This window comes from Erythrolamprus reginae, chromosome 2 (assembly GCF_031021105.1).
Source record: "Erythrolamprus reginae isolate rEryReg1 chromosome 2, rEryReg1.hap1, whole genome shotgun sequence".
Classification (NCBI taxonomy): domain Eukaryota; kingdom Metazoa; phylum Chordata; class Lepidosauria; order Squamata; family Dipsadidae; genus Erythrolamprus; species Erythrolamprus reginae.
This window is the reverse complement of record NC_091951.1, coordinates 92,146,107-92,172,790: the sequence shown is the minus strand read 5'-3', so window position 1 is coordinate 92,172,790 and position 26,684 is coordinate 92,146,107. Positions and strand designations below refer to the sequence as shown.

Genomic DNA, 26,684 nt, shown 5'->3' with positions numbered 1-26,684 from the left:
AGAGGGCTGATCCAGGCGCGGCCGCTGCCCGGAGCGGGGTTCCTGAGTTTCGAGCTAGCCTGCCCCGCTTCCCCTTTTGCCCACCATCCGCCGCGCACAACCTGAGAGGCGGGCAGCTGCCGGGAAGTCTTGCGCTTGGAGACGGAGCGGCCCCCCCCCTTCTCGGCTCTCGGGCTCCGGCAGTCTCCGGCGCTTAGAAGCTGGGTGGAGTCCTCGCGTGCAGAACTTCGGGGGGGAAATGCGCGGCGGCGTCCAGCTGAAGAGCGAGGCGCGCTTGAGGGCGGGCGAGCGAACCGGCTTCTCGAGCCTCCCCTAGGCAGCTGGACGCGCGGCCTCGCCAAGGCTGGCGACAAAAGCCCCACGGAGTTTGCAAGGACTTCTGGCGGGGCTGCCAAAGCCCGGCAAGTGAGGGGCCATGCAGCGCTCGGGAGCCCTTTTCGCCGGCCTGGGAATGTGGTGGTGGTGGTGGCTCAGCTGGGACCTCGTCGCGGTCTGCGCGGCTGCCAAGGGCCGCGTGCCTCGCCTCCGCCTCTCCTATAAAGGTAAATGGAGACGCCTTTTGCAGTTCCTTTGGAAAGCCTTTCCAGATATCTATCTATCTATCTATCTATCTATCTATCTATCTATCTATCTATCTATCTATCTATCTATCTATCTATCTATCTATCTATCTATCTATCTATCTATCTATCTATCTATCTATCTATCTATCTATCTATCTATCTATCTATCATCTATCTATCTCTACCTACCTACCTACCTACCTACCTACCACCCATCCGTTGGTTAAGCCTCGTCGATAGGCACGCCGATGAGTCCATTTCACAGAGGGGGAAACTGAGGCTGAGCAAGCGAAACCAGAAGCCATCGACGGATGGGTATCCTCCACTTGCTTCCCAATTTCAAAATTCGCCTTCGCCTTTCTTTTCATCTGCACTTCTTGCGTGCCTGTGTGCGCGAATCCCTTTAGAGTTTTATCTTTGTGATCTTTTGGGATTTTAAAAAATCTAATCTTGGTTCTTCTTTCACTTTTTCTTGGTGCCTTGATTAAATCTGGAGGGCAGAGCATGTCTGTGTAGGAACGAGATGGAGGGGAGCGAGAAAGAGAAAAAGGAATACAGACTGTGGTAACTTATTAATATGGTAGAGATGTTGATATGAATAGAATTAGAGAGTTTACAATTATTTATTGGCCAAGTGTGGTTGGACACACAAGGAATTTGTCTTTGGTGCATATGCTCTCAGTGTACATAAAAGAAAAGATACATTTGTCAAGAATCATGAGGTACAACACTTAAGGATTGTCATAGGGATCAAATAAGCAATCAAGAAACTATCAATATTAATAAAATCTTAAGGATACAAGCAGCAAGTTACAGTCATACAGTCCTAAGTGGGAGGAAATGGGTGATAGGAATGATGAGGAAAGAAAACTAGTAGTAATAGTAGTGCAGACTTAGTAAATAGTTTGACAGTGTTGAGGGAATTATTTGTTTAGCAGAGTGATGGCGTTCCAGAAAAAAAACCTGTTCTTGTGTCTAGTTGTCTTGGTGTGCAGTGTTCTGTAGCGACATGTAGAGATAATAGGAGTTGAAACAGTTTTTTATGTCCAGGATGCGAGGGGTCAGTAAATATTTTCCCCGCCCTCTTTTTGATTTGTGCAGTACAGTATACAGGTCCTCAGTGGAAGGCAGGTTGGCAGCAATTGTTTTTTCTGCAATTCTGATTATCTTCTGAAGTAGATATATATGTTTGTGTGTGTGTGTATGTATGTGTGTATGTATATACAGTATGTATTTATAAGAGATCAGCTGGAAATATGTAATAATATATGTTATTGATATGTTTGTATGGTATATGCATTGATATATGTATGAATATGGAGCTATTTTTTTAAAAAAAGAAGAGATAGTTGCAGGGGACTAGCGGCTAGACTACTTCATTCTGCACTTGCTAGATTCATTGCAAGCCCCCAGATTTCAAAGGGAGATCTTTGGATTGAGATCCAGCTTCTTTAAAGAGGCAGGGATTGCTAAAACCCTTTGAACAGCTCATTTTCTCCTGGGCATGTTTAGGTTAAAGGTAAGTGAAGATAGAAAAGGGGGGGAAAAAGGCAGGCAGGAGATTTTGGCTTCAGCACTGTGCACGTGTGTATCCATATCAAGAGTGCCAAAGTTATGAATTGAAATAGTGTTTAGGGGATTTTTTTTTTTTGCATGGGGTTGTGGGGGAGTTGAATTGCATGCGATTGAGAAATATCAGAATTTGCACTGTACATTTCTGCAAGTTAGTTTTCCAGTAATATACATACAATATAATCAACCCAGAAAAAAAGCATGTCAAACAAGCATGCAAATCAGATAAGGTTGCCAACTGATCCAAAATCAGCCAGCTGTGCCGTGCCTTGATTCTCTTGACAGCAACTTGATGCATCAAAATCAACAAGTCTGCTTTATTTTATCAGCATTGCAGGCAAGAAAACTTAAGTTTTGTACACAGTAGATTTTTGTAAAAGTTGTCTGCCCTGGGGTATAAATACAGACAGATTTCATTTGTCCTTCCTGAAATTTTACGGTGAGGATACACCCTCCCCCGCTGTGGAAGTTTTGCTAATTTTCTTTCTGGTTGGGCGGTATAACAAGCACTCATAAATTTTCTCTGACATGGTCCTGTGAATAATGCCTGTATTTATACAACCCCACTTAAGGACATATTTGCACGATCTCAGGAACATACTAGTTATTGTAGTTTTGTGGCTGAGTGGCATTTGCCTGAAAAAAAGCAGGTTTACAGGAATCACCAGCACAATGAAGTCTTTAGCCCCAGGATGTGCTTTTAATCACAAACCACTTAGCAACTTTCACTGAAGTTCCCTAAGTTTCCAGTTTTATTTTCCTATGTGCTTTTCTATCTTCACACATTATATTCTACAATGTGTTGTGCTGAAAGTTTACTGCTTTTTCTGATTTGCAGAGGAATTTTCATTACTTTTCAATTGTTTCAAAGAGTGGTTCTCAACCTTTCCTTCACCACCACACCCCTTTAAATACCTTTTGTGGCCACGGACTGTGGCCATGGACCTCCAAGACTTAAGTCAAGTTTTAAATCATAAGATTTCTTAAAGCTTTTGTGGACCCTCTGTAGTGACATTGTCCTCTCACCCACTGGAGTCTGTAGACCACAGGTTGAGAACCACAGGTTTTAAACATTATCCCTTTATTATTGAAGTTATAATAATAATAAAAAAATATTATTACTTGTATCACCGCCAAATTATATGATGCTTCTTCATGAAAGCTATTGTCTGTTAGAAGTGTGCTGATGAGAGGATACTGAAGACAACTTGTGAGAAGTTAAACCAATAGCTCTGCTTTCACCAATAAATCTTCGGAGAGGGGCGGTATACAAATCCAAATAATAAACAAACAAACAAATAAATAAATAAATAAATAAATGATATTGTCTGCGAGGGGTCCTTGGTGCTCTCAGAGCTTGGTGGGGGGTTTTTTGCAAATGTTTGTTAGTACTGTTAGTTTGGGTAATGAAATGTTTGCAAGAGAACAACTAAGCTAAGAGAGGACCAAGGACCATTCATTTCAACCATGGATTACAAATTGATTGATTGATTGATTGATTGGATTTGTGTGCCACCCCTCTCTGAGGACTCAGGGCATCTCAAAACATAAAATACAATACAATATCAAAAATCTAAAATCCAATTAATATAACTACCTACTCTAAAACCCTGGAAGGCCAACTCTGTGGGACCTGACCGCCTCCGGGACTCATAAATATTCTCCTTCATTGGTTTCATCTACAACAGTGATGGCTAAGCATTTTGTCTTCGTGTGCTGAAAGCATGTGTGTGCACAATAACGTACATGCATGTGTGCTGGCACACATAATGCAATGCTTGCTCAGCAACTCCCCCATGTGCCCTACCCACTGTGTATGCGCATATATCCCCATGCTCCCCCTGCCCCAGTCATGCGTGTGTGATTCCTCTGTGCTCCCTCCTGCCCCCTTTGGAGGGCCTCCAGAGCCCGGGGGAGGCTGTTTTTGCCCTCTCAGAGGCTTGAGGAAAGCCCTTGGAGCCTGGGATGGGCAAAAAACAGGCCTCCCAGAAGTCTGGAAATGGGCTGAAAATCAGCCGGCTGGCAGGAGGTGCTACAAGCATGTACAGTGGAGCTGAGCTGGGCAATGGCTTGCGTGCCAGGAGAAATGGCTCTGTGTGCCACTTCTGGCACATGTGCTGTCACTGATCTATAACAAACCTCCTGGTGTTCTCAGACCTGATGCAGTCTTGCATTTATATATGTATGTATGTATGTATGTATGTATGTATGTATGTATGTATGTATTTATTTATTTATTTATTTATTTATTTATTGGATTTGTATGCCCCCCCTCTCCGTGGACTTGGGGCGGCTAACAAAAGTGATAAGAACAGAATGTAAAAATCCAATACTAAAACAGCTAAAAAACCTTGTTATAAAACCAATTATACATACAAACATACCATGCATAAATTGTAGAAGCCTAGGGGGAAATATTATCTTAGTTCCCCCATGCCTGATGGCAGAGGTGGGTTTTGAGGAGCTTACGAAAGGCAAGGAGAGTAGGGGCTATTCTAATCTCTGGGGGGAGTTGATTCCATAGGGCTGGGGCCACCACAGAGAAGGCTCTTCCTCTGGGCCCCACCAACCAACATTGTTTAGTTGACGGGACCTGGAGAAGGCCCATTCTGTGGGACCTAACTGGTCGCTGGGATTCGTGCGGCAGAAGGCGGTCCCTGAGATAATCTGGTCCGGTGCCATGAAGGGCTTTATAGGTCATAACCAACACTTTGAATTGTGACCGGAAACTGATCGGCGACCAATGCAGACTGCGGAGGGTTGGTGTGGCATGGGCATGTTTAGGAAAGCCCATGATTGCTCTCGCAGCTGCATTCTGCACGATCTGAAGTTTCCGAACACTTTACAAAGGTAGCCCCATGTAGAGAGCATTACAGTAGTCGAGCCTCGAGGTGATGAGGGCATGAGATGAAGATGTTCCGCCCCAGACGCCTGATGGACCCAGAGGGCTTTCAGACGGCGCTTGGGGTTATTCCAGAGGCACTCGTCCACAGTTCGGCGGAGTCTCTTGCAGAAGCCTGGAACAGGGCTGCTGCGGAGGCTCTTGACCGGATTGCGCCTTTGCGACCTCTCCGTGGCGCTAGACCCCGTAGAGCCCCATGGTTCAACGAGGAGCTCCGGGAGTTGAAACGCCAAAAGAGATGTCTAGAGAAGCGATGGAGGAAGAGTAGGTCTGAATCTGATCGAACACTTGTAAGAGCTTTTATTAAGACTTACAAAGTGGCACTCAAGGCGGCAAGATGCGCGTACCATGCCGCCTTGATTGCATCAGCGGAATCCCGCCCGGCCGCTCTGTTTAGGGTGACCCGCTCCCTTCTTAACCAGGGGGGAGTTGGGGAGCCCTTGCAGAGTAGTGCCGAGGATTTTAACACGTTTTTCGCTGATAAAGTCGCTCAGATCCGGGCTGACCTCGACTCCAATTGTAAAACAGAGTCGACTGACAACGAGTCAGTCGAGGTGACTGGGGCACGTACTTGTCCACCTGTCTGGGAAGAGTTTGATCTGGTGACACCTGATGAAGTGGACAAGGCCATTGGAGCTGTGAGTTCCGCCACCTGCTTACTGGATCCGTGTCCCTCCTGGTTGGTCTCGGCCAGCAGGGAGGTGACATGGAGCTGGGCCCAGGAGATTACCAACGCTTCCTTGGGGAGGGGAGTTTTTCCAACACTCTATAAAGAAGCGCTCGTGCGCCCCCTCCTCAAGAAGCCTTCCCTGGACCCAGCCGTACTTAATAACTATCGTCCAGTCTCCAACCTTCCCTTTATGGGGAAGGTTGTTGAGAAGGTGGTGGCACTCCAGCTCCAGCGGTCCTTGGAAGAAGCCGATTATCTAGGTCCCCAGCAGTCGGGTTTCAGGCCCGGTTACAGCACGGAAACCGCTTTGGTCGCGTTGATGGATGATCTCTGGCGGGCCCGGGACAGGGGTTTATCCTCTGTCCTGGTGCTCCTCGACCTCTCAGCGGCTTTCGATACCATCGACCATGGTATCCTTCTGCGCTGGCTGGAGGGGTTGGGGGTGGGAGGCACTGTTCTTCAGTGGTTCTCCTCCTACCTCTCTGGCCGGTCGCAGTCGGTGTTAGTGGGGTTCAGAGGTCGGCTCCGAGGTCTCTCCCTTGTGGGGTGCCCCAGGGGTCGGTCCTCTCCCCCCTACTATTCAACATCTACATGAAACCGCTGGGTGAGATCATCCAAGGACATGGGGTGAGGTATCATCAATATGCTGATGATACCCAGCTTTACATCTCCACCCCATGCCCAGTCAACGAAGCGGTGGAAGTGATGTGCCGGTGCCTGGAGGCTGTTGGGGCCTGGATGGGTGTCAACAGACTCAAACTCAACCCGGATAAGACAGAGTGGCTGTGGGTTTTGCCTCCCAAGGACAATCCCACCTGTCTGTCCATTACCCTGGGGGGGGGGAATTATTGACCCCCTCAGAGAGGGTCCGCAACTTGGGCGTCCTCCTCAATCCACAGCTCACATTAGAAAACCATCTCTCAGCTGTGGCGAGGGGGGGCGTTTGCCCAGGTTCGCCTGGTGCACCAGTTGCGGCCCTATCTGGACCGGGACTCATTGCTCACAGTCACTCATGCCCTCATCACCTCGAGGTTCGACTACTGTAATGCTCTCTACATGGGGCTACCTTTGAAAAGTGTTCGGAAACTTCAGATCGTGCAAAATGCAGCTGCGAGAGCAGTCATGGGCTTACCTAGGTATGCCCATGTTTCACCATCACTCCGCAGTCTGCATTGGCTGCCGATCAATTTCCGGTCACAATTCAAAGTGTTGGTTATGACCTATAAAGCCCTTCATGGCATTGGATCAGAATATCTCCAAGACCGCCTCCTGCCGCACGAATCCCAGTGACCGATTAGGTCCCACAGAGTGGGCCTTCTCCGGGTCCCGTCAACTAAACAATGTCAGTTTATTTTATTTTATTATTTATTTATTAGTTGGACTTGTATGCCGCCCCTCTCCAAAGACTCGGGGCGGCTCACAACAAGTAAAACAGTCACAACAATCCAATTAATTAAAATATTTAACGATTTAAGAAAACCCCATGTAATAGCAAACACACACACAAACATACCATATATAAATTTAACGTGCCCAGGGGAGATGTTTAGTTTCCCCATGCCTGACGGCAAAGGTGGGTCTTAAGGAGTTTTCGGAAGGCAGGAAGAGTAGGGGCAGTTCTAATCTCCGGGGGGAGTTGGTTCCAGAGAGCCGGTGCTGCCACAGAGAAGGCTCTTCCCCTGGGACCCGCCAACCGACATTGTTTAGTTGACGGGACCCGGAGAAGGCCCACTCTGTGGGACCTAATCGGTCGCTGGGATTCGTGCGGCAGGAGGCGGTCTCGGAGATATTCTGGTCCGATGCCATGAAGGGCTTTAAAGGTCATAACCAACACTTTGAATTGTGACCGGAAATTGATCGGCAGCCAATGCAGACTGCGGAGTGATGGTGAAACACGGGCATACCTAGGTAAGCCCATGACTGCTCTCGCAGCCGCATTCTGCACGATCTGAAGTTTCTGAACACTTTTCAAAGGTAGCCCCATGTAGAGAGCATTACAGTAGTCGAACCTCGAGGTGATGAGGGCATGAGTGACAGTTGGCGGACCCCAGGGGAAGAGCCTTCTCTGTGGCGGCACCGGCTCTCTGGAACCAACTCCCCCCAGAGATTAGAACTGCCCCTACTCTCCTTGCCTTCCGTAAACTCCTTAAAACCCACCTTTGCCGTCAGGCATGGGGGAATTGAAACATCTTCCCCTGGGCATGTTTAATTTATACATGGTATGCTTGTGTGTGTGTCTGTTAGTTTATGGGGTTTTTAAAATTTCTAAATATTTTAATTAATTGCATTATTTATGATTTGTTTCACTTGTTGTCAGCCGCCCCGAGTCTTCGGAGAGGGGCGGCATACAAATCCAAATAATAAATAAAATAAAATAAAATAAATGAGTGACTGTGAGCAGTGACTCCCGGTCCAAATAGGGCCGCAACTGGTGCACCAGGCGAACCTGGGCAAACGCCCCCCTCGCCACAACTAAAAGATGTTTCTCTAATGTGAGCTGTGGATCGAGGAGGACACCCAAGTTGCGGACCCTCTCTGAGGGGGTCAATGACTCCCCCCCCAGGGTAATGGATGGACAGATGGAACAGGCAAAACCCACAGCCACTCTGTCTTATCAGGGTTGAGTTTGAGTCTGTTGATCTGATCTGAACAACTCCAGGATTGTACTTGGGACCTTCTATATACAGTATGATGTTGCTGGGCTATCTTCCTCTCAGCCTTCTGTTTTGACCTGGATTCCCTGGGGAGGGTTGTAACAAGGATCATAAAACAGGTGGTCCTTTTCCAAGGGCTGCATTCCTTTGGGCCAGAATAGCAGCATGATGATGGTATCCGAAGAGGCAGTGTGAGTGAAAACAAGGGGGAGAAATGCTTCAGGTGTCTCTGATGCTTGCAATGTTGTCTTGAACTCTCAGCGATGGGTCAGATAAACTGGATTTACTTGTATTTATCATTATAAATAATGAGTCTGGACCTCAGTATCAGAGCAATCAAGAGTCAATCTGAGAGGTTAGATGGAATTTGCACATTTAGAATGTCTACTGTGAAAATTTGTATATTGCTTTTCTGCAGGATAAGGAAACACTATTGAAATGTTATTTCAAATATACTATTTAATTAAATAGTATATTTAATGATTATATATTTAATGATTAAATATATACTATTTAATCATTCGCTTGCCAAGTCTTGAAATATTATTTCTTGTCAAATGCTTAGGGCGGTTTCTACTGCCCAGTTAGTAGTACAGTGATCAGTTGGTAGAACTTGCTGTCTCTATTGTCATTGACATTTTTTTGCTTCCTACCATTGGGGATGCTTCCTAAATTCATTAGTCGAGATGCCATCTCCTTAGGCTAGCTCTGAACCCCATAATTCTTGATCTAAGATTGGGCTTAGTCAAGAGGATGATCAGTACAGTGTTTCCTCGATTTTCACGGGGGATGCGTTCCGAGGCCACTCGCGAAAGTCGAATTTCCGCGAAGTAGAGATGCGGAAGTAAATACACCATTTTTGGCTATGGACAGTATCACAAGCCTTCCCTTAACACTTTAAACCCCTAAATTGCAATTTCCCATTCCCTTAGCAACCATTTAGATTATTACTCACCATGTTTATTTATTAAAGTTTATTAAAAAAATATTTATTAAAGGCGGACTAAAGTTTGGTGATGACATATGACATCATCAGGTGGGAAAAACCATGGTATAGGGGGAAAAACCGCGAAGTATTTTTTAATTAATAATTTTGAAAAACCGTGGTATAGACTTTTCACGAAGTTTGAACCCTCAAAAATCGAGGGAACGCTGTATATTGTTGCAGTTGTTCTCAATGGCTCTTCTAGAATAGCAAAATGCCCTTCTTTTATGAAGACATCCTTCAGAGTCAATCGTGTTATTCAAATATGAGCACTAGAGAAACAGTATCGAGTAAAGACTCAGTGGTAAAACATTTGGTAAAATGTTGTTCAAAGAATTGGAAGTGAGTGGGGGCATAATTATTATGTTAGTCCTTTTGTCAATATTGGACTTAAAGGCTGAATAGGGAGCTCTGGTGCTCTGTGACATTACAAAGAGGAAAACCGGGGACTTTCAATGAACTGGAACACATGCCACTCTGTGTAAGTATTATGTCTAATAAATTAGAACATTCCTTGAGCGATCCTGGTTTGATGCAATTTAGGGATGGGGTGGGATGTTTTGAAGGCTTCACAGACCGTTTTTGAAGATCTGAGGGTTACAAAGGGAGTGGAGCCACGACTTATGTAAGCAGAGTTGTTTAAGCAGAGTTGTTTGGATTGTTCCTTCTTTGTGGTATGTTTAGTTTGGGATTTACAGTATGTTAGTTTTCTTCTGTTTTGCATCAGAAAATGGAAATAAACTCTGCATTCCATTTTGAACAGATGATCAGTTTGCCACAAAAAGGGCACTTGAAGGGAATGTGGGGATTTTATAATCTTTGAAACTTATCCTTGTTGTAGAATATGAAGGATGGTGGCAGTAAGAAATCCAAGAAGCCACCCACTAGGGACCACAACCTTGCACTATAGTGAAAAGCAGAAGTTGCTCTTTTGATGGTTTGTTCCCACAGAAGCCAGTAGTAAAATTCCCATGTGCTTCTCAGAGGAATAGTTATTGGCACTTCCACTCTTATGAGTCATGTCTAAGGTTGACACACACATTGTACTGAGGTATTGCTGAAGTAGCTGCATCTGCATCTATTTAGACAAATAGTTCACTTTCCAAACAAATGTTCTCTTCTTTGCTCTAAGATGCTTCATGCAAAAAGAAATATCATGGCCAGCAAACAAAGATAGTATAACCTCAAATAGGCTAAAGGAAATAGGGAAAATCTGCTTTTAGGAGTAACTGTGGGAGGGCAGGAAATGTAAAACAGAAGAGTTGGGTTGGTGCTGCTGGCTTAGAATAAATAGCTGTGGAGATCTTTTCTCTAAAGATAGACCTGGTCCTTCTGGCTTAGATCCATTCTGATGGGATGTTGTAGGCTATGATCTGGGAATCTTGAATCTGAGAAGGTTATAGTTTCACAAGGGCAGTGAAGGGCTACCAAAATTTTTACTACCACACTGTGGGCGTGGCTTATGAAGGACACCCTGCATTTTCTTTCAACATCTTTCAGTGCAAATTGGGTGCTCTGGGGTGGAGCTCCATTTTCGCTACCCACCACTGCATTACCCCCCATCCGGGCAGTAGCCCACTCCTGCACAAAGGTCTACCGTATTTTTCACAGACACACCGGTGTATAAGATTAGTTTTGGGAGAGGAAAACAAGGGAAAAAGTCCTGCCTCTGCCTCCCAGCAACTTGACTCCCAGCAAACAGCACAGATGATATATATTTCTGTGCATGTGTGCCTGAACCATAGAAACAGCAACGAATTGGAGAAATAAACATTATGGCAGTATATTAATGTCAGAAAGTTTTCTTAAATGTAGCCACACTAACTTCTCCCAATTATTTGAATAGATCTATTCCAAACATGACTAAGTCAAGGTTTAGCTCAGTTGCCTTATATTAATACTAAAACAGGATACTGTTACATTTCAGACTATACTTGTACAGATTCTGTTAAAATTGGTGTGGCTTTCTGGAAGTATAATTATTCTCTGCTATTTAAAAGAAGAACTACTGGGCCTCTTCAGATCAAGCATTTATTTTAAAAAGTGTCTTCATTTTGTTGTCTTTAAAAAATAAGTCTAATAATTTGAACATTCTACAGACATTTATTATTATTATTATTATTATTATTATTATTATTATTATTATTTATTAGATTTGTGTGCCGCCCCTTTCCATAGACTCGGACTTACTGACTTACCTCCTTGCATCCAGTTCAGCAGAAAATAAAAATCTTCCTCTCCCTCCTAGCAATTTGCCTACTTGCAGCTAGGTTCAGTTTCAGTTTAGCACATGGCCGGCCTGCCTCAAAATAGCTGAAGGTTGGGAAGCTGATAATGAGTTGCTTGACTTAACAGGCTCTGTTCTGCTTTCTGCAAGGAGGTAAATTGCTGGGGGTGGCTGGGTGGATGGAGCTACATTCAGTGTTTAAGATGCACCCATGTTTTCATCCTCTTTCGGGGGGTATAAAGATGTGCCTTATACGTCAAAAAATATGGTAAGTGGGATTATTCTAGGAGAAATGCTGTATGCTATACATGTGCCTCATCTGAGAAGGGGAGAGGAATGTTAGAGCTGCCTTAAAATAATAATTCAACCAGCCACTTGTCACTGTCAATATGTAATATTTTAGTTTTTCAGTAGCACAGTAAGGAGTTCTGCAATCAGAGAACTATATAAATCCAAACATATGAATGTAGTCAGAAAATGTGTTTGAGAAAGGCTCTTTGTTTTGCACTTTTGAAAAAAAAGTTATAAAGAACTTTTCTCCCATTTATTTATAGATTGCATTCCCAAGACATAGTAAAATAGGGTAGTGTTTTATCAGAACTCTAGTTACTTTACTCAGCAGGAAAGCTATTTACCCTCTTCCTACTCGTAGTTGGTTACTGCACACGACCACTACAAATGGCTCATAGGTTCTCCAAGAGATAGAATTACCTCTAAGAATCAGAATAAAATAGGGACAGAAGATTTTATTCTGTCCCACCTCATCCATGGTGATTTCAACTACAGTCAATTCTCTTATTTTTATTTTTATTTAATCACATAAGGAGAAAAAGCTTACATGGTTCCTATCTCAAAAAGATGTCTAGAATGCTATCTAGTATATGGTATTTACGGTAAGTTAGTCAATGGTTCCTTTACTTTTCTGGTACCAAATCCAGCTGTGTGCTAAACTTGGCGAGGCCTTAAGTAGAATAGAATAGAATAGAATTTTTATTGGCCAAGTGTGATTGGACACACAAGGAATTTGTCTTGGTGCATATGCTCTCAACGTACATAAAATAAAATATACATTTGTCAAGAATCATGTGGTACAACACTTAATGATTGTCATAGGGGTCAAATAAGCAATGAAGAAGCAATATTAATAAAAATCTTAGGATATACGCAACAAGTTACAGTCATACAGTCAACATGGGAGCAAATGGGTGATAGGAATGATGAGAAAAACTAGTAGAATAGAAGTGCAGATTTAGTAGAAAGTCTGACAGTGTTGAGGGAATTATTTGTTTAGTAGAGTGATGGCGTTCAGGAAAAAACTGTTCTTGTGTCTAGTTGTCTTGGTGTGCAGTGCTCTGTAGCGACGTTTTGAGGGTAGGAGTTGAAACAATTTGTGTCCAGGATGTGAGGGGTCAGTACCCATATGAATAGTGAAAGAAACAATAACCAAAACTATTACTGAAAACAAAAAATATTGTTTTATATAATTTCTTATAAATTATTCCAATTATAATCAAGGTACAGTACTTGCAATTCTAAAAATGTGAATGAGTAGCTCAATTTAACAATGGGCATGGAATTCTAGGGACAAGCTTCCTAATCTATTATAGCGAATCCTCACAATTGTCTCTTGTTTAAGGTGCCTGATAGAATATTAAACCAAAAAAATGGCTGGATCTGTAGGAAATCCAATGGAAGAACTTTCTAGATCAAACCGCAGAGATCACGAGTATTCAATATTGACTTGTAGCCTATATTAGCTGACTATAAAAACAACCACTTATTTCCCCCTTTTCCTTTTATTAAAATTAGGATTAGATAATGTCTGTGCCTCCTAACTGAACTTTTTTTAAAAAGTTTTTTTTATTTTTTCTCCAGAGTTTCCGTGTACACATCTATGTATATACCATAAAACATATCAAAACATACATAATTATACATGTTTATCCAATCTATCATGAATGAATATCCTATTTTTGCACCTATTTTATAGTACTATTTATCAGTCTGTTTTTCCTCATTTCTTTACACCCCCTCCCTCTGTCCCTATCTCCATCTCCATCTCCATCTCCTCCTTCTATCTTCTTTTTACTTTTCTCCCCTTCCTACTTCCCTCCATTCCTTCTCTTCTCCCTTCTCTTTCTACATCCTCTTTCTCCCCCTTAACCTTTCCCTGAATGACTCTAATCATAATTCATCTTATATTTAACCGACTGATAACATATTCCCAAGCATCTTTTAATTATCGGTGTCCCTTCTAAACTCATTGTTTTCTATATCATATCTAAACATATAACTATTTATTCTAGGTATATACTGCTAATCTAATGCTACCTCTTCAAAATCTAATTTTGTCACCTGGGTCTACCACCTTTTTTCTCTATTTTCCCCTCTTTTAGTCATTCTAACTTAATTTCTATCCTAATTGATCTTGAAATGGGAAGCAGAGAAGAGGCAGCTGTAGAGCACTCATTACAACTGTTCTGCTTTATGGCCATAGCTTAGTGCACCTTTCAGAAAGAAAAATGGTAGCACACATGTAGGTTCAATTACCATAAGCAAGTACAGCACACATGTGCATTCATGTAAACAGATGCATGCACACACACACATATGTAAGCTGCTTCATTGTATCTCAGTAGGCTCCAGGTTGACTCAGCCTTCCATCCTTCCACAGTCGGTAAAATGAGGATCTAGATTGTTGGGGCCAATATGCTTACTCTCTGCAAATGGCTTAGAGAGGGCTGTAAAGCACTGTGAAGTGGTATATAAGTCTAAATGCTATTGCTAATGCTAATACTATAAGCAGTAAGAAAATCCCAACAATTGCCACTCGATCAAAACTCTGCTTTCAGGAGGAAGTAGAAGAAGGAGGGAGGGAAGGAGCTCCCTGAGCCTTGAGTGCAAGTTGAGCTAAATTCTGAATCTGTCCAGCACCATGTGATAGATCAGATAGTAATTATTGGAGAGAGCAAGTGGTTTGGAGATAGAACTATGTTGGCTGTTGTCGATCATCCTTGGTATCCAGAAGGCCTCCTTCCCCCTTTTACTTTTCAAAGAAGCAGGGCCAAACATCCTTTTTCTCCATTGATATATTGAAATGACTTGCTTGCTTCTCATTCACGCTACTTCCTTTCTTATGTTGTTTGTTTTTATTAAACAGCAGTTTATTTATCAAGTAGGGGACTCTGATGGTCTGGCTCCTGCTTTACACACACAATAGACCAGACAGGGAAGGCTAGGGCCTGGGAAAAAATATAACAGATGCCGAATTTGCGTATGTCTTTCTTGCAGTTAAGCCATCTAATAAAGGAGAATATTTGTAGTTCAGGGTTTGCTGCTCTCTGAAAATGTTTTCTTGTAGATGTTTCATTACCAAAACTAGGAAACATCATAGGTGCTAATAAGGAGTGTGGTTTGCTCTCAGTTTATATTTTGTGGCTTGCCCTATCAGTGTTGGGGAGAATGGACTTAAGAGTTTCTTTGGTTGAGCTGTTGGCTTTTTTGGCAGTTTCTTGGGTATTGTTTACTTGATTATTGGTCTGATGTTAATCATGAAGTTAGTCTAACTTCAAGACCAAGTCCAAAGATGCCAGGGAATTTCTAGAAGCCTGGCACTCTGACAAATTAACCATCAATAGACACATTGATATTAACGGCATCTAACTGTATGCAGAAGAGGCAATCCACCAACCAAAAAGAGAACAGAAATACACAAGCAGTTCTCCATTAGCAATCAGCAGATCAACATTAATTCAAATATTATTAGACCAACAATCAAGTAAACAATACCCGAATCAAGAAATTGTCCAAAAAAAGCCAACAGCAAATAACCCAAACAAATAATATCTAAGAGCACCCCTACCAACACTGGCAGGGCAATGACAGCAAATGTAGTCAGGGTGATGAGACATCTGTAAGAAAACAAGCAAGCTCAGAGAGCACTAAGCCTCCTAATGTAAGTATAAAAGTGTCTAACTCTGCATATATATAAATGTCTTATTTTGCAATTGTGTGGCTTAAAAACTTTTTTTTTAAAAAAAGCTACCATTTGATCTTATTCTGGTGTAGAACAAGTGGATGAATCTGTTGGAAACCTATAGATTAAAAAATAAATATTGAAATGCACAGGTGTCATTTGAGGAAGTGACTTATTATTTTTCAATATGGGATTCTCTATCCTTATCTAAAAGGATATCAATACTATCTCAATCTTATGTACAAGCAAAACTATAACTGCACCACAATATTGTGGGAGGAGAACCAGGTAACAAAATTCACAAACATGAGAGTCAAATTGTCAAGATAACTTGGGCTATTGGCAGCGGGGATGCAAAATTCTGGATGATAGCAATAGCATTTAGACTTATACACCTCCTCATAGTGCTTTTACAGCCCTCTCTAAGCAGTTTACAGCATCAGCATTTTGCCCCCAACCATCTGGGTCCTTGGAAGGATGGAAGGCTGAGTCAACCCTGAACTGGTGGTGAGATTTGAACTGCTGAACTACATCTAGCAATTAGCTGAAGTAGCCTGCAGTGCTGCACTCTAACCACTGTGCCACCCCAGCCTCCATGGCAGCAGAAATAAAGAAACGTTTTTTGCCTTGAATCTTTTGCAGCACAAATTTGGTAAGCCGGTTGTGAAACTGTGGTTTTTGCCTTGGGCACTGAGACTGAATGTTGGGGGGTTGATGGAATGGATGTGATTTATATCCTTAAAATCAGCATAAAATTGGGACCAGCAGTTTTTCTTTTAGATTTACTGGATAAGGAGCTGGAGAAAAAAAGATTTGGAGCTTTATTACTATATATGTTAACTGCACCAGGAATTGAATATGCACAGAAATAGAGAGAGACATCAGTCCCCACAATAGAACATTGGAGGGAAAAAATGTCAAAGCTAACAGAGACGGCAAAATTGATATTTTAATCAGAGAAAAAATATATCCAGTTTTATTTCTACATGGAAATCACTTTTGGATTTTGTGCTTCAGACAGAAAAAAATGAAGGGTTGACTTTGGGGTTTTCCTGATTAAACTAGTTTGTTATGGAAGTGGCTTGTATTTGTTAGAATGATACAGTAAAATTTGAGGCTGTAACTACTTCACATTGACATTTGCATTTTAATGAACTGAAAAAAGTTGGAAGTCAATGCCTTTTTTCTCCTTCGATCTTATTCCTCATTTTTTTCTTTCTCTCTTTTGTCTTTTCCCATTTTCTGTTACTTTTATTTTCATTTGTATTTTATATTTTTAACAATAAAAAGGGAATGGATGTGGTTTTTTTCAATGAGCCACTTTCTTTTTAATGGATACAGTTTGTTTTTGTTTTTATTTTAGAGTCCCTTGGGTAGATAGTTAGTCATATTCATTTATTAAACAAACAAATACACAAACAACTCTAAGAACACAATCCTAACTTCATTTGGGGCTTAGCTGAAAGCAACCTCACAATAAGAGAAGAGGCAGAAAATAAGAACATGGCTTTTGGAGTCACTGAATGGTTGATTTGGATTAGATGAGGTAGACCGAGACGGTAAAATATTCCACGAATGAGAAATGAAGATGTACTAAGTTAGACAAAGCGGTTTGTGAGCAATTCCTAGGAAAGATCAGATTGGCACAATCCCATCCCCAGTTCTAAATAATGTTTTGCTTTGTCTTTTTTACTCTGTTGTAACTTTCTTGCCTTCCTGGTTTAAATTAGTCTTGTTGGGCAGAAAAGTAATTTATAAATATAAATATTTTTAAATGTATAAAGCAAACCTGCATGTTGTTTTCCATTGCCTAGGATCAGCTACATTTTCTTTACTCTATGCAATTGCATGTAAGAAAGTACGGTCATGGTGTTTTTGTATCAGAGTATTTTTGTCTGCATTTTACTCCCTCTAATATTGTAAAGACAATGACATCATGCCCTGGAATGCCTGTGTGTATCCTGTGAGCACAGTTTGTCAGTACACTGCCTGCGCCTCCCTGTTGGTGAGAAGCAACAATGTATTGGCCTGCAAGGTCATGTCTAGATCAGAGATTCTACTGGACTTCAGTTGTACTTGAGGTACTGTATACTAATCAAAAGGTGCCAAAAATGATAAAGGAATTCCTTATCATTAGAAAGGAATTCTGCATGTGAAAGTATTATTGAAAGCCTCAATTAATAAAAATCCAGAAGAGATGGTGTTGGTCAATCTGTCTAATCCACAAGGGATGATGTCGATCAAAGTGTTGGTTGATGGCTATGGCATCATTTATAGGATCCAGCGTACTTTGGTTGACTTGTGGAAGTTTTGAGTAGATTTTTTGGAGGCTGCCCAGATCTGGATGGGAGAAATCAGGTTTAATGTGAACCCAAGCAAGTTATTTTTGATGATGTATCTCTATTGCTACTAATGATTTTTTTTGTATAATATTTGTTTTGAAAGGAAAAGAAGGAAGAGAAAAAAGAAAAGGTGCACAGAATTTGCAAAATAGTGATATTGCACGGAAAGGTTTTCAGAACAATACAAGATAAAACCAGAAGGAGATACAGTACAAACTCTTCCATTGGAAGAAAGGTCTCATTTTTATCCTTATGTATTATTATTATTATTATTATTATTATTATTATTATTATTATTATTATTAATAATTTATTAGATTTGTATTCCACCCCTTTCTAAGGACTTTAATTTGGATTAGAATAAAAATCAAATAATTTTAAGACAGTTTAGCACAGTGATGGTGAACCTATGGCAAACATGCCACAGACCCACAGCTGGCATGTGAAGCCATATCTAAAGGCAAGTGAGGCATTGCCTTATGTCGGCTCCAGCATGCATGCACACACTGGCCAGCTGATTTTTGGCATTCTTTCTGGCCATTTCCCCAGGATTCAGGAAAGTGAAAAACGGCCAAGCGGGAAAACCAGAAGTTCGGAAATGAGCTTTTGGTTTGCTTGTTAAGATGTTTTTCCTCATCCTCAGGCTTTCAGAGGCTTTCCTGAATCCTGGAGATGGCGAAAAACTGCCCAATGGGCCAACCGGAAGTTCATTTCTGAACTTCTGGTTGGACCATTTTTCGCTCTTCTCCATGCCTCTGGAGGCTTTTCTGAACCCTGGGGAAAGGGAAAAACAGCCCAATGGGCCTACCGGAAGTCCGGAGGCTTTAGTGCGGCCTGCGCTCATGTATGTGAGGGGGAGGCAAAGCGGGGGATTGTGCGCATGTGGAGGCAGCGCAAAGGCTGTATGCATTCGTGGGGATGAGGGCATTACAATATGGGTGTGGACACGCAGGCACATGCTATCACACGAGCAAGCCAAAAAATGTTCACCATCACTGGTTTAGTATTTTAACATTGTATAACATGACTATTAAACTGTCAGAAAGAGTATTTATATTGTTACATTTAGTAATAGATACACTGCTACATTTTATTGGCATTAAAAAAAAAGTAAAACAAGACTTCTATATCATAAAAAGAAATAATTTTAATTAAAAAGTTTAGAACTTTTAAGAGAAGCCAAAGCTTGGATGTCTTAGCAAGCCTCCTGTCTAATTGTCCTCCATAAACAGTTTCAAGTTGACACTAACCCCAGGCTTCTTTTCAGAATGCCATTATTGTAGGGATTATTGCATATTTCCACAATTTAAATTGGCATCTCTTTGATGAAGGAATGAGATGTGATTTCCAATAAAAAGCACAAAGTATTCTGCGGACAGTTACCTTCTATAAAGTGAGCTCAGTGTATTTTATAGATATATTAAGTTTAGTAATACTTAACAGAAAAATATGTGGTAGAAAAGGAAAGCCAATTCTTAGAGTTTGTTGCATGTTGTAGTAAATCATCTAAATAATAGTTTAATTATTTATTGTATTACCACCACATATGGTAGAACATTCCAGTTGTTACAATTATACAACTTTTTAACAATTATCACTGGGATAATTTATCAGAAGAACATTTGTAGCTACTTTCTTATAGTGTACTATTCACATTGAATCTAATGCTCTTCTTTCATTAATGCTCCTCTTCCATTAATGCTTTCATTGTTCCTAGTCAATTATATCATTTAAATTCTGTCTGTCTCCTTTTGATTATGTAATCTTTAGCTAGCTTCGTCTCTGAAACACATTTAAATACCAACTTACATAAAACTCCAGCAAGTGTTCTGCATTTTGTATGACAAGCATTTCAGATTCAGTCAAAAGTTCTGAGCATGTTCAACTTGTTTTTTTCAATTCCTTTTGGACTGAACTGCTTTTTAAAAATACTTGACGAACATTTGACCATTCTAAAGAAAGAATCTCAATCAATTTTATTTTTGCAGGCTGTCAAGGGTTTTTTTATCCAATGATTAAACTTTTCAACATGGATCTCTTCATGAAAATATATATTTATTTTTTATTCTTTTAAAAATATTTATCCTATAAAGTCTATATTTTATTAAATAACTAGTCATAAATTAAAAAAAACTATTAAAATATTTATCATATGCATTTGATAAACGGCTTTGAACAGAGTTCATACTTACAATCATGCAAAGTTATTTCTGCAAATCCTATTCCTTTCTTAGCCCGAATCAAAGTTTAAATCTGAAGTTTAATTCTTGTTTATTTATTTAACCAGATGAAATTACACATTTTGTCTTTGCCACTCATCCAGCATCTTTTCATCAATGTTTATTGAAATCATTTGGAACAGAAAACTAACTCTTGGAAGAATTTTCATTTTTATTGTTAACATTCTCCTTAGCCAAAATGTGTTTTTTTTATCTAAGAATGTCCATTACACTCTTTCAGATTTACAAATTGTTCTAGAGTACATATTATTTTCTAGCTAAGTAAATTCCTAATTATTTTATTGATTCAATAGTAATATTAAACCCTGATGTTTATCTTAGGAATTGTTATTCCTCTTTGGAGAATTTCTGTGCAATCAACCGTGTCTTATTCTTGTTTATCCAAGATCCTATACTGTATTGTTGTATATTTTCCATTATTAATTCTAAAGATTCCCTTGGATGTGTAACTATAAGTACAAGTTAAATCAGTGTACACTTTGAATTTATATACTTGTCTTGCCATTTTAACTCTAATTTTTTTTACTATCCTACTATTTTCTGCTAATGGTTCAATAAAATCAGAAAGGGAGAATTGGACAACCTTGTCTTGTACTTCATGAAATGTAGCATCTAGTTTAGATCTTCAAAGCCTTATCATGAAACAGTAAAGATAATAGTTTTACTTACTATTATCTTTGCTGTTTCACGATAAGACTGAATTCCTGGTAAATAAAAAAAAATCTGATCAAGAGTTCATCTTCTTCTCAACTGGAAGCATAAAAGACCAATTTAAATATTTAAAACCTCTCATCCTGAACTCACAGCTTTTGCCTGAGAAGTAGATGAAGACTATAGTTAGGTGAGCCATCAACCATTTATGTCTCTGCAGCTGTGACCTCCGTACCTAGAGGAGAGAGATCTTGTCCCAGTAACTAGGGGTGGGCTACTGCCCGGACCGGGGGGGGGGAGATACACAGTGGGGTAGTGAAAATGGAGCTCCACCTCAGAGCACCCAATTTGCACTGAAAGATGTTGGGCATCCTGCATAAGCCACGCCCACAGTGTGGTAATAAAAAATTTGGTAGCCCTTCACTGCCAGTAACCTATGGTGGTGTTCTATCATCAACCCCTACTTGGATTCTGCAGTGCCTTTGAAAACCATTCAGAAACTATAATTCATTACAAGATGTAGTAGTCCAGATATTAGCAAATTATAACCACTACAGTCATGCAAGACCTCTTTTGAAGTTGCCACATTGGTTACCAATAAGTCTTCAGGTGCTGGTTTTGACTTTTAAAGACATATATGGTTTGACACTCAGGGACTTTCATGATCTCCTCCTCAATTCAGAAATGTTCCACCAAATTTGCTATCAATATCATCTAAAGTTGCCACAGGTGAGATGGGATGAAGAGATGGGGTTCATATACAGTATTTTTCAGTTGCAGCCCCCATATTACAGAACAACTTCCCCATTGGTATTAGGATGGTACCCTCATTGTTGGTCTTCCAGAAACTATTAAATAGGAAGTTGCTTCAGAATGAATGAATGGTCATCAGTGGGCCTATTACTGCAATATGAGAGCAGTCTGATTGTATGGTTTGCATCATGTTTTTGTGTTTTTTGTTTGTAAAGGGCTTGAGTTGTTTTTCGAGTCCAGTGGTGCATAAACACAATAAATAAATACATGTCAAAGACTTGGACTTGGAATGTATACTATGAGTACTATAAGTGGCAAAGGGAATGAACTAATCACTGCAGTGAAAGAAAGAAAAAACCAGGTACTTGTGTATGTGTGGAAAACAAAGAGAAAGGGGAAGGAAGCAATACTGTAAATCTGAAGGATTAAAGTTATACTGAAGGAAGTATTTATTTGTCTGTTTGTTTCTTTCTTTTGTCGAGTACATATTGGTGGTATACAAAGATATAACAATATTTATATACATGATACTAGTAAAAGAGAAACATTAGGACAGGGGACGGAAGGCACACTAGTGCACTTATACATGCCGGTGCAGATATGTATGCTGCCCCTCTCCGAGGACTCGGAGCAGCTATACTTGTAGTTATAAAGAAAAGGGCTAACATGTGTACCAGTGAGTATACATTGATGATATCTAGGTTTTGGCAAGTGCCTGTGCAGGTAGGAATTAATACAATAGATTAGTGATCATTAGTGTTACACTACAGTAAACAGATGAGTAATAGTTTGCTTTGCAAAATTTGAGCAAAATGTCCTATTTCAGATTGACACACCAACTTGATTTGCATATAGTTTACTACTAAGTACCAAGCAATCCCAGACAGGCAGGGAGCCAGATCTGCGCTCCAGAAATATACACTGCTCAAAAAAAATAAAGGGAACACTCAAATAACGCATCCTAGATCTGAATGAATGAAATAGTCTCATTGAATACTTTGTTCTGTACAAAGTTGAACATGCTGACCACAAAATGAATCAAGCAGTGTTGCTTCCTAAGTGGACAGTGTGATTTTACAGAAGTTTGATTTATTTGGAGTTATATTCTGTTGTTCAAGAGCTGATCACTGGCAACGGCTATAATACAGCCCAGCTGCAGATGTATGTTATGGGTACTCATACATTTGCTTCTTAATGACTACATGATTCACTTAGCAACCACGGTAAAAATGATTGTAAAATTCGATCTGGGCTCGTGATCGCTCACTTTATAATCACACTGATTTATGATATTGTGGTTGTAAGTCTAGAGTACTTGTACTATTTACTTAAGAAATGTAGGTTTTTAAAATGACTTTATAAGTGTTTGGATTTCCAAGCACATAGAAACATTACTCTAGTTGCCTGTAGTATCTTACCTTTTCCTGAAGTTGTGGACGTGCTCTCTGCAGCAGCTTTGTAATCCTGAGAAAGTTGAAAATTGGTGCTGTTTGGACTTGCATGCCTTCCGAAACAGGATCAGAATAGGGCTTCAGTTGTTTTCTGAGTCCAACTCTAGTTTTTATCATTTCATCTGCAATAAGTTTTCTTATTGGTTGAAAAGCAGCAGATCATTGAAAAGGTATCAGGTTGGTTTGAACCTTTAGCTCTAAGGTCCACTTCCAACCATAGTTCCCTCTAAGCTGAGCAGTGAGCAATCGCTCACTTAAAAATCATCATCAACTCAGAGTTTTCCAAACCTGCCCAGAAGCCGAGAGGGAAAGAGTGAGAGGGAAGGAGAGAGAGAGGAAGAGAGAGAAACAGATAGAAAAAAGAGAGGAAGGAAAAGAGAAAGAAAAAGAATGGGAGTAAGGAAGAGAGAAAGAAAATCAAAATCTAGTTTGAAACTAGCTCAACTATTTAAGTGGCATTTTGATATTGATAGAGTTGCCCTATTATGAGCTCACTGTTATAGACACACAGTACAGTGTTTTATTTTGAAATTCTCTGAGGCAAAACAGGGTGGGTTTTTTATTTGTTTGTTTGTTTATTTATTTATTTATTTATTTATTATTCCTGTGCCACCCAGTCCCGAAGGGACTGCCGCTCAGACACTATACTTTTCCGCTCACCCCCCCCCCCCCCAAAAAAATTAGAGGGAACACTGCTTCCAACCCTTTCATCATTCTCAGGCAGGCAGGCACCCAGGTATGAATATTCAGGAGAAATGGTTATGTATCTAGGCTGGATACTGTCCATCACATATTGCTCACAATTTCAAGGGAACAATTGCCTAGTGTATGAAATTTAGGAGAAATGAATGGTGAAAAAGATTGATTTTTTTAAAACATGTTGTAGGGAAAAAAGAGTTGTTTGAACCACAATTTTCCAGCTTTGGCTTTTATTTTATTTTTACATTTTTAAAATTTATTTTGTCAAGTATGATATGGTGATTTATTTATTTAAACCCCATGCATAGTATTCATTGATGTTTACATATTTGATTGAAAGGCAAAGGGAAAACAAGAGCAATTATGAAAATCCCATCCAAATGCCAAATCTTCTTCAAAGTTTTATTTTGATTCTTCCAAATTTGAGATTGCTGTTCTGACAATATCACAGTGCTTTGTGAGGACCTGGCTTGATCAGTAGAGTGATGTGATCTGCTGAAGAACCTATTTACCGTAAAATCTTCAGCTGTCACAAGAGTATCTTAGATTTATTAACTGCTGCCATATTCTCTGCATGAACATAATGGATGAAAACATTCATGTTCAAGACATTTACAGTGTCTTTTAGGTGGTGGTAGTAAAGAATTCAAGCTTTTAACAACTTTTTTAAAAAATGATATTTTGGTGGGAACAATGATCTTTCAGAAAACAAATTTATTGTCTCAGAAAACTTGTTCTGCCCAGTGTGTAATGCCCAATAAAACCACACTCTGAGGTGGAGATTTACAAAAAGGTTATTTTGTGTGGAAGAAATGACATGGGGAGTCATTCCCAATGGCCTATGCAAAGGGTACTGCTTCAATAGTACAGTTTTTATTGGTATTTCTCCATAAGCCCCCCTTAAACCAACATCTGAAAAATGTCTGCAAGTAATAATTTCCTAAAGAGACTAGGTTTTAGGGGTGGTGAGGGGTCTTTTGATGTTTTCTTCCAAGTTAGAGGAACAGGACTGTAACTTAGTTGTAAAGCCCATGAGTAGGATTCGGGAGATCTTAGATTTAGTTCTAGGCTAATTTTTCTTTTAAAGAGTGATGAGTAAAGATATCAGTTGAGGAGAAGGAGGAATAAACCTAAAATTAAGAGACATGAGAGATAAGGAACATTTTTGGAAGTTAAGTAATAGCGATTAATCTTGAAGAAAGTTTGAAATTAGAAGTGGTAGATCCAGGTGACAAAAATAGAATATAGAGGAGTTCTAGAATAGCAGTATATACCTGGAAAAAAAGAAGTTTTATTTATATATATATATATATATATATATATATATATATATATATATATATATATATATATATATATATATATATATAAAATCTTTTTTAAAAAAGAAAGTCAGTATATGAGTTTAGAAGGGACACCAGTAATTAAAAGATGTAGGTGTACTTGTTGTCTCAGTCTGTTAAATATAAGATGAATTATGATTAGAATCACTCAGGGAAAGGTTAAGAGGGAGAAAAGGGAAGGAGAGAGGGAAGGGAGAAGAGAAGGAGTAGAGGGAAGTAGGAAGGGGGAGACAAAAGAGAATGAAGGTAGAAGGAGGAAATAGAAATAGGGGGAGAAGAATGTAAAGAAATGAGGAAAAACAGACTGATAAACAGCAACATAAAATAGGTGCAAAATAGGATATTGATTTATGACTGATACATATAATTGTGAATGTTTTTGATATGTTTTGAGGTATATGCATAGATGTATATATGGAAACTGTTGAGAAACAAATTTATTTTACAAAAAGAAAAAAAAATTAGTTCCAGGCAATCCTAAGTAGACTTGGGATGGGGGGAGGAATCCTTTTGTGTGAAATCATGGAAATCAGTTAAACAATGGTATTGATCAAAATCAGTGGCTGTCCAGCTGCACCTAATCCACTTTTGCCCTTACAAGTATAACAATAGCTGCAAAACGTATTTTTTATGTTTTCCGCAATGGAAAGAAAAATGAAAAATGATCTCCAGGGGAGGGAATACATTGGTTTCAGAGGAGAGCGTGGTTTACCAATCCCATGAGTTTCCATTCTCAGACTATATGGGGCCATTGTTTGGCAATCTTCCACGTGTCCTGCCAGCAGCAGATAGATCAGTTTATAGCCTTGGTTTTAAATGAAAAGGAACTGTTGAAGCAAAGCCAGGTTTTCATCTTTTCCCAAAGTACCATGGTGACATAATAATATGGAGGGGATAGTTTGCATGAGGTCTTGTCAAAAGCAAAGTTGAGATTGTAACAGAAGGCATTCATCATAATCATCATCGGCAAGGACCAGATGAAGCTGCTCTCTGCTTAATGGCTGAACCTTGGTGAATTAGATGTGTGTCCAGAGGGGTCTGTTTGTATATAGAGTAGAATAGATAGAATTCTGCTGCTCTTTGTGAAAAAAAAAAGCTGTCAACACAGAATCCAGGGTTTCCTGGCTGGTTGGTAAATTGGGTGATGGAAAAAGGAGGCCGCTATTTTGACAACAGTAAATGTGAGGGAAAAACAGTTGGAAGCCCAGACTTTAGAAGCAGAGGGAAACTTGGTCTCTGCTGAAAAAAACAAAACAAAAGTTCTGCTTTCTTCTATCAAGACTTGGATGAAGCCTGTGGACATATTTGATGATACTTTCAGGTCCACAAGCAGCTTAGGTAGAGAACTGATCAGACTGCTCTTTTACCTGTTTTTTAAATCTCAGGAAGGTTATGGTTTTCTACCATGGACAGAGGTAGGAAGAGCATAAGTCTCAAACTACGTCCTTGCATATCCTATTTTCTTGTGGCAAATATGGAGCCGAAGTACCTAGTATGTATCATTCATGCTCAAGGCAATAGTCTGAATATATCTGGGGAAATCTGAAGGTTTTCAGAATTAGAAAATTATTTGCAAAGAAAAAAAATTCTGGACAGTGAAGAGGAGTGGGAGTGCTCAGAGACTGGGAAATGTTGGATGCAAAGTTTTTGTTTTAT

At 40.0% G+C, this 26,684-nt stretch overlaps 1 protein-coding gene across 1 annotated transcript in view; it reads left to right on the top strand.

Moving 5' to 3' along the window:
• The first annotated feature begins 245 nt into the window (after positions 1-245).
• SEMA3G (semaphorin 3G) overlaps positions 246-26,684 on the top strand; it is a 119,684-nt gene continuing 93,245 nt past the window's right edge. The window contains exon 1 of the mRNA XM_070738687.1: positions 246-542. Within this exon, the coding sequence (XP_070594788.1) occupies positions 416-542 (127 nt within the window). The 5' untranslated portion in view covers positions 246-415. The remainder of the gene's footprint in view (positions 543-26,684) is intronic.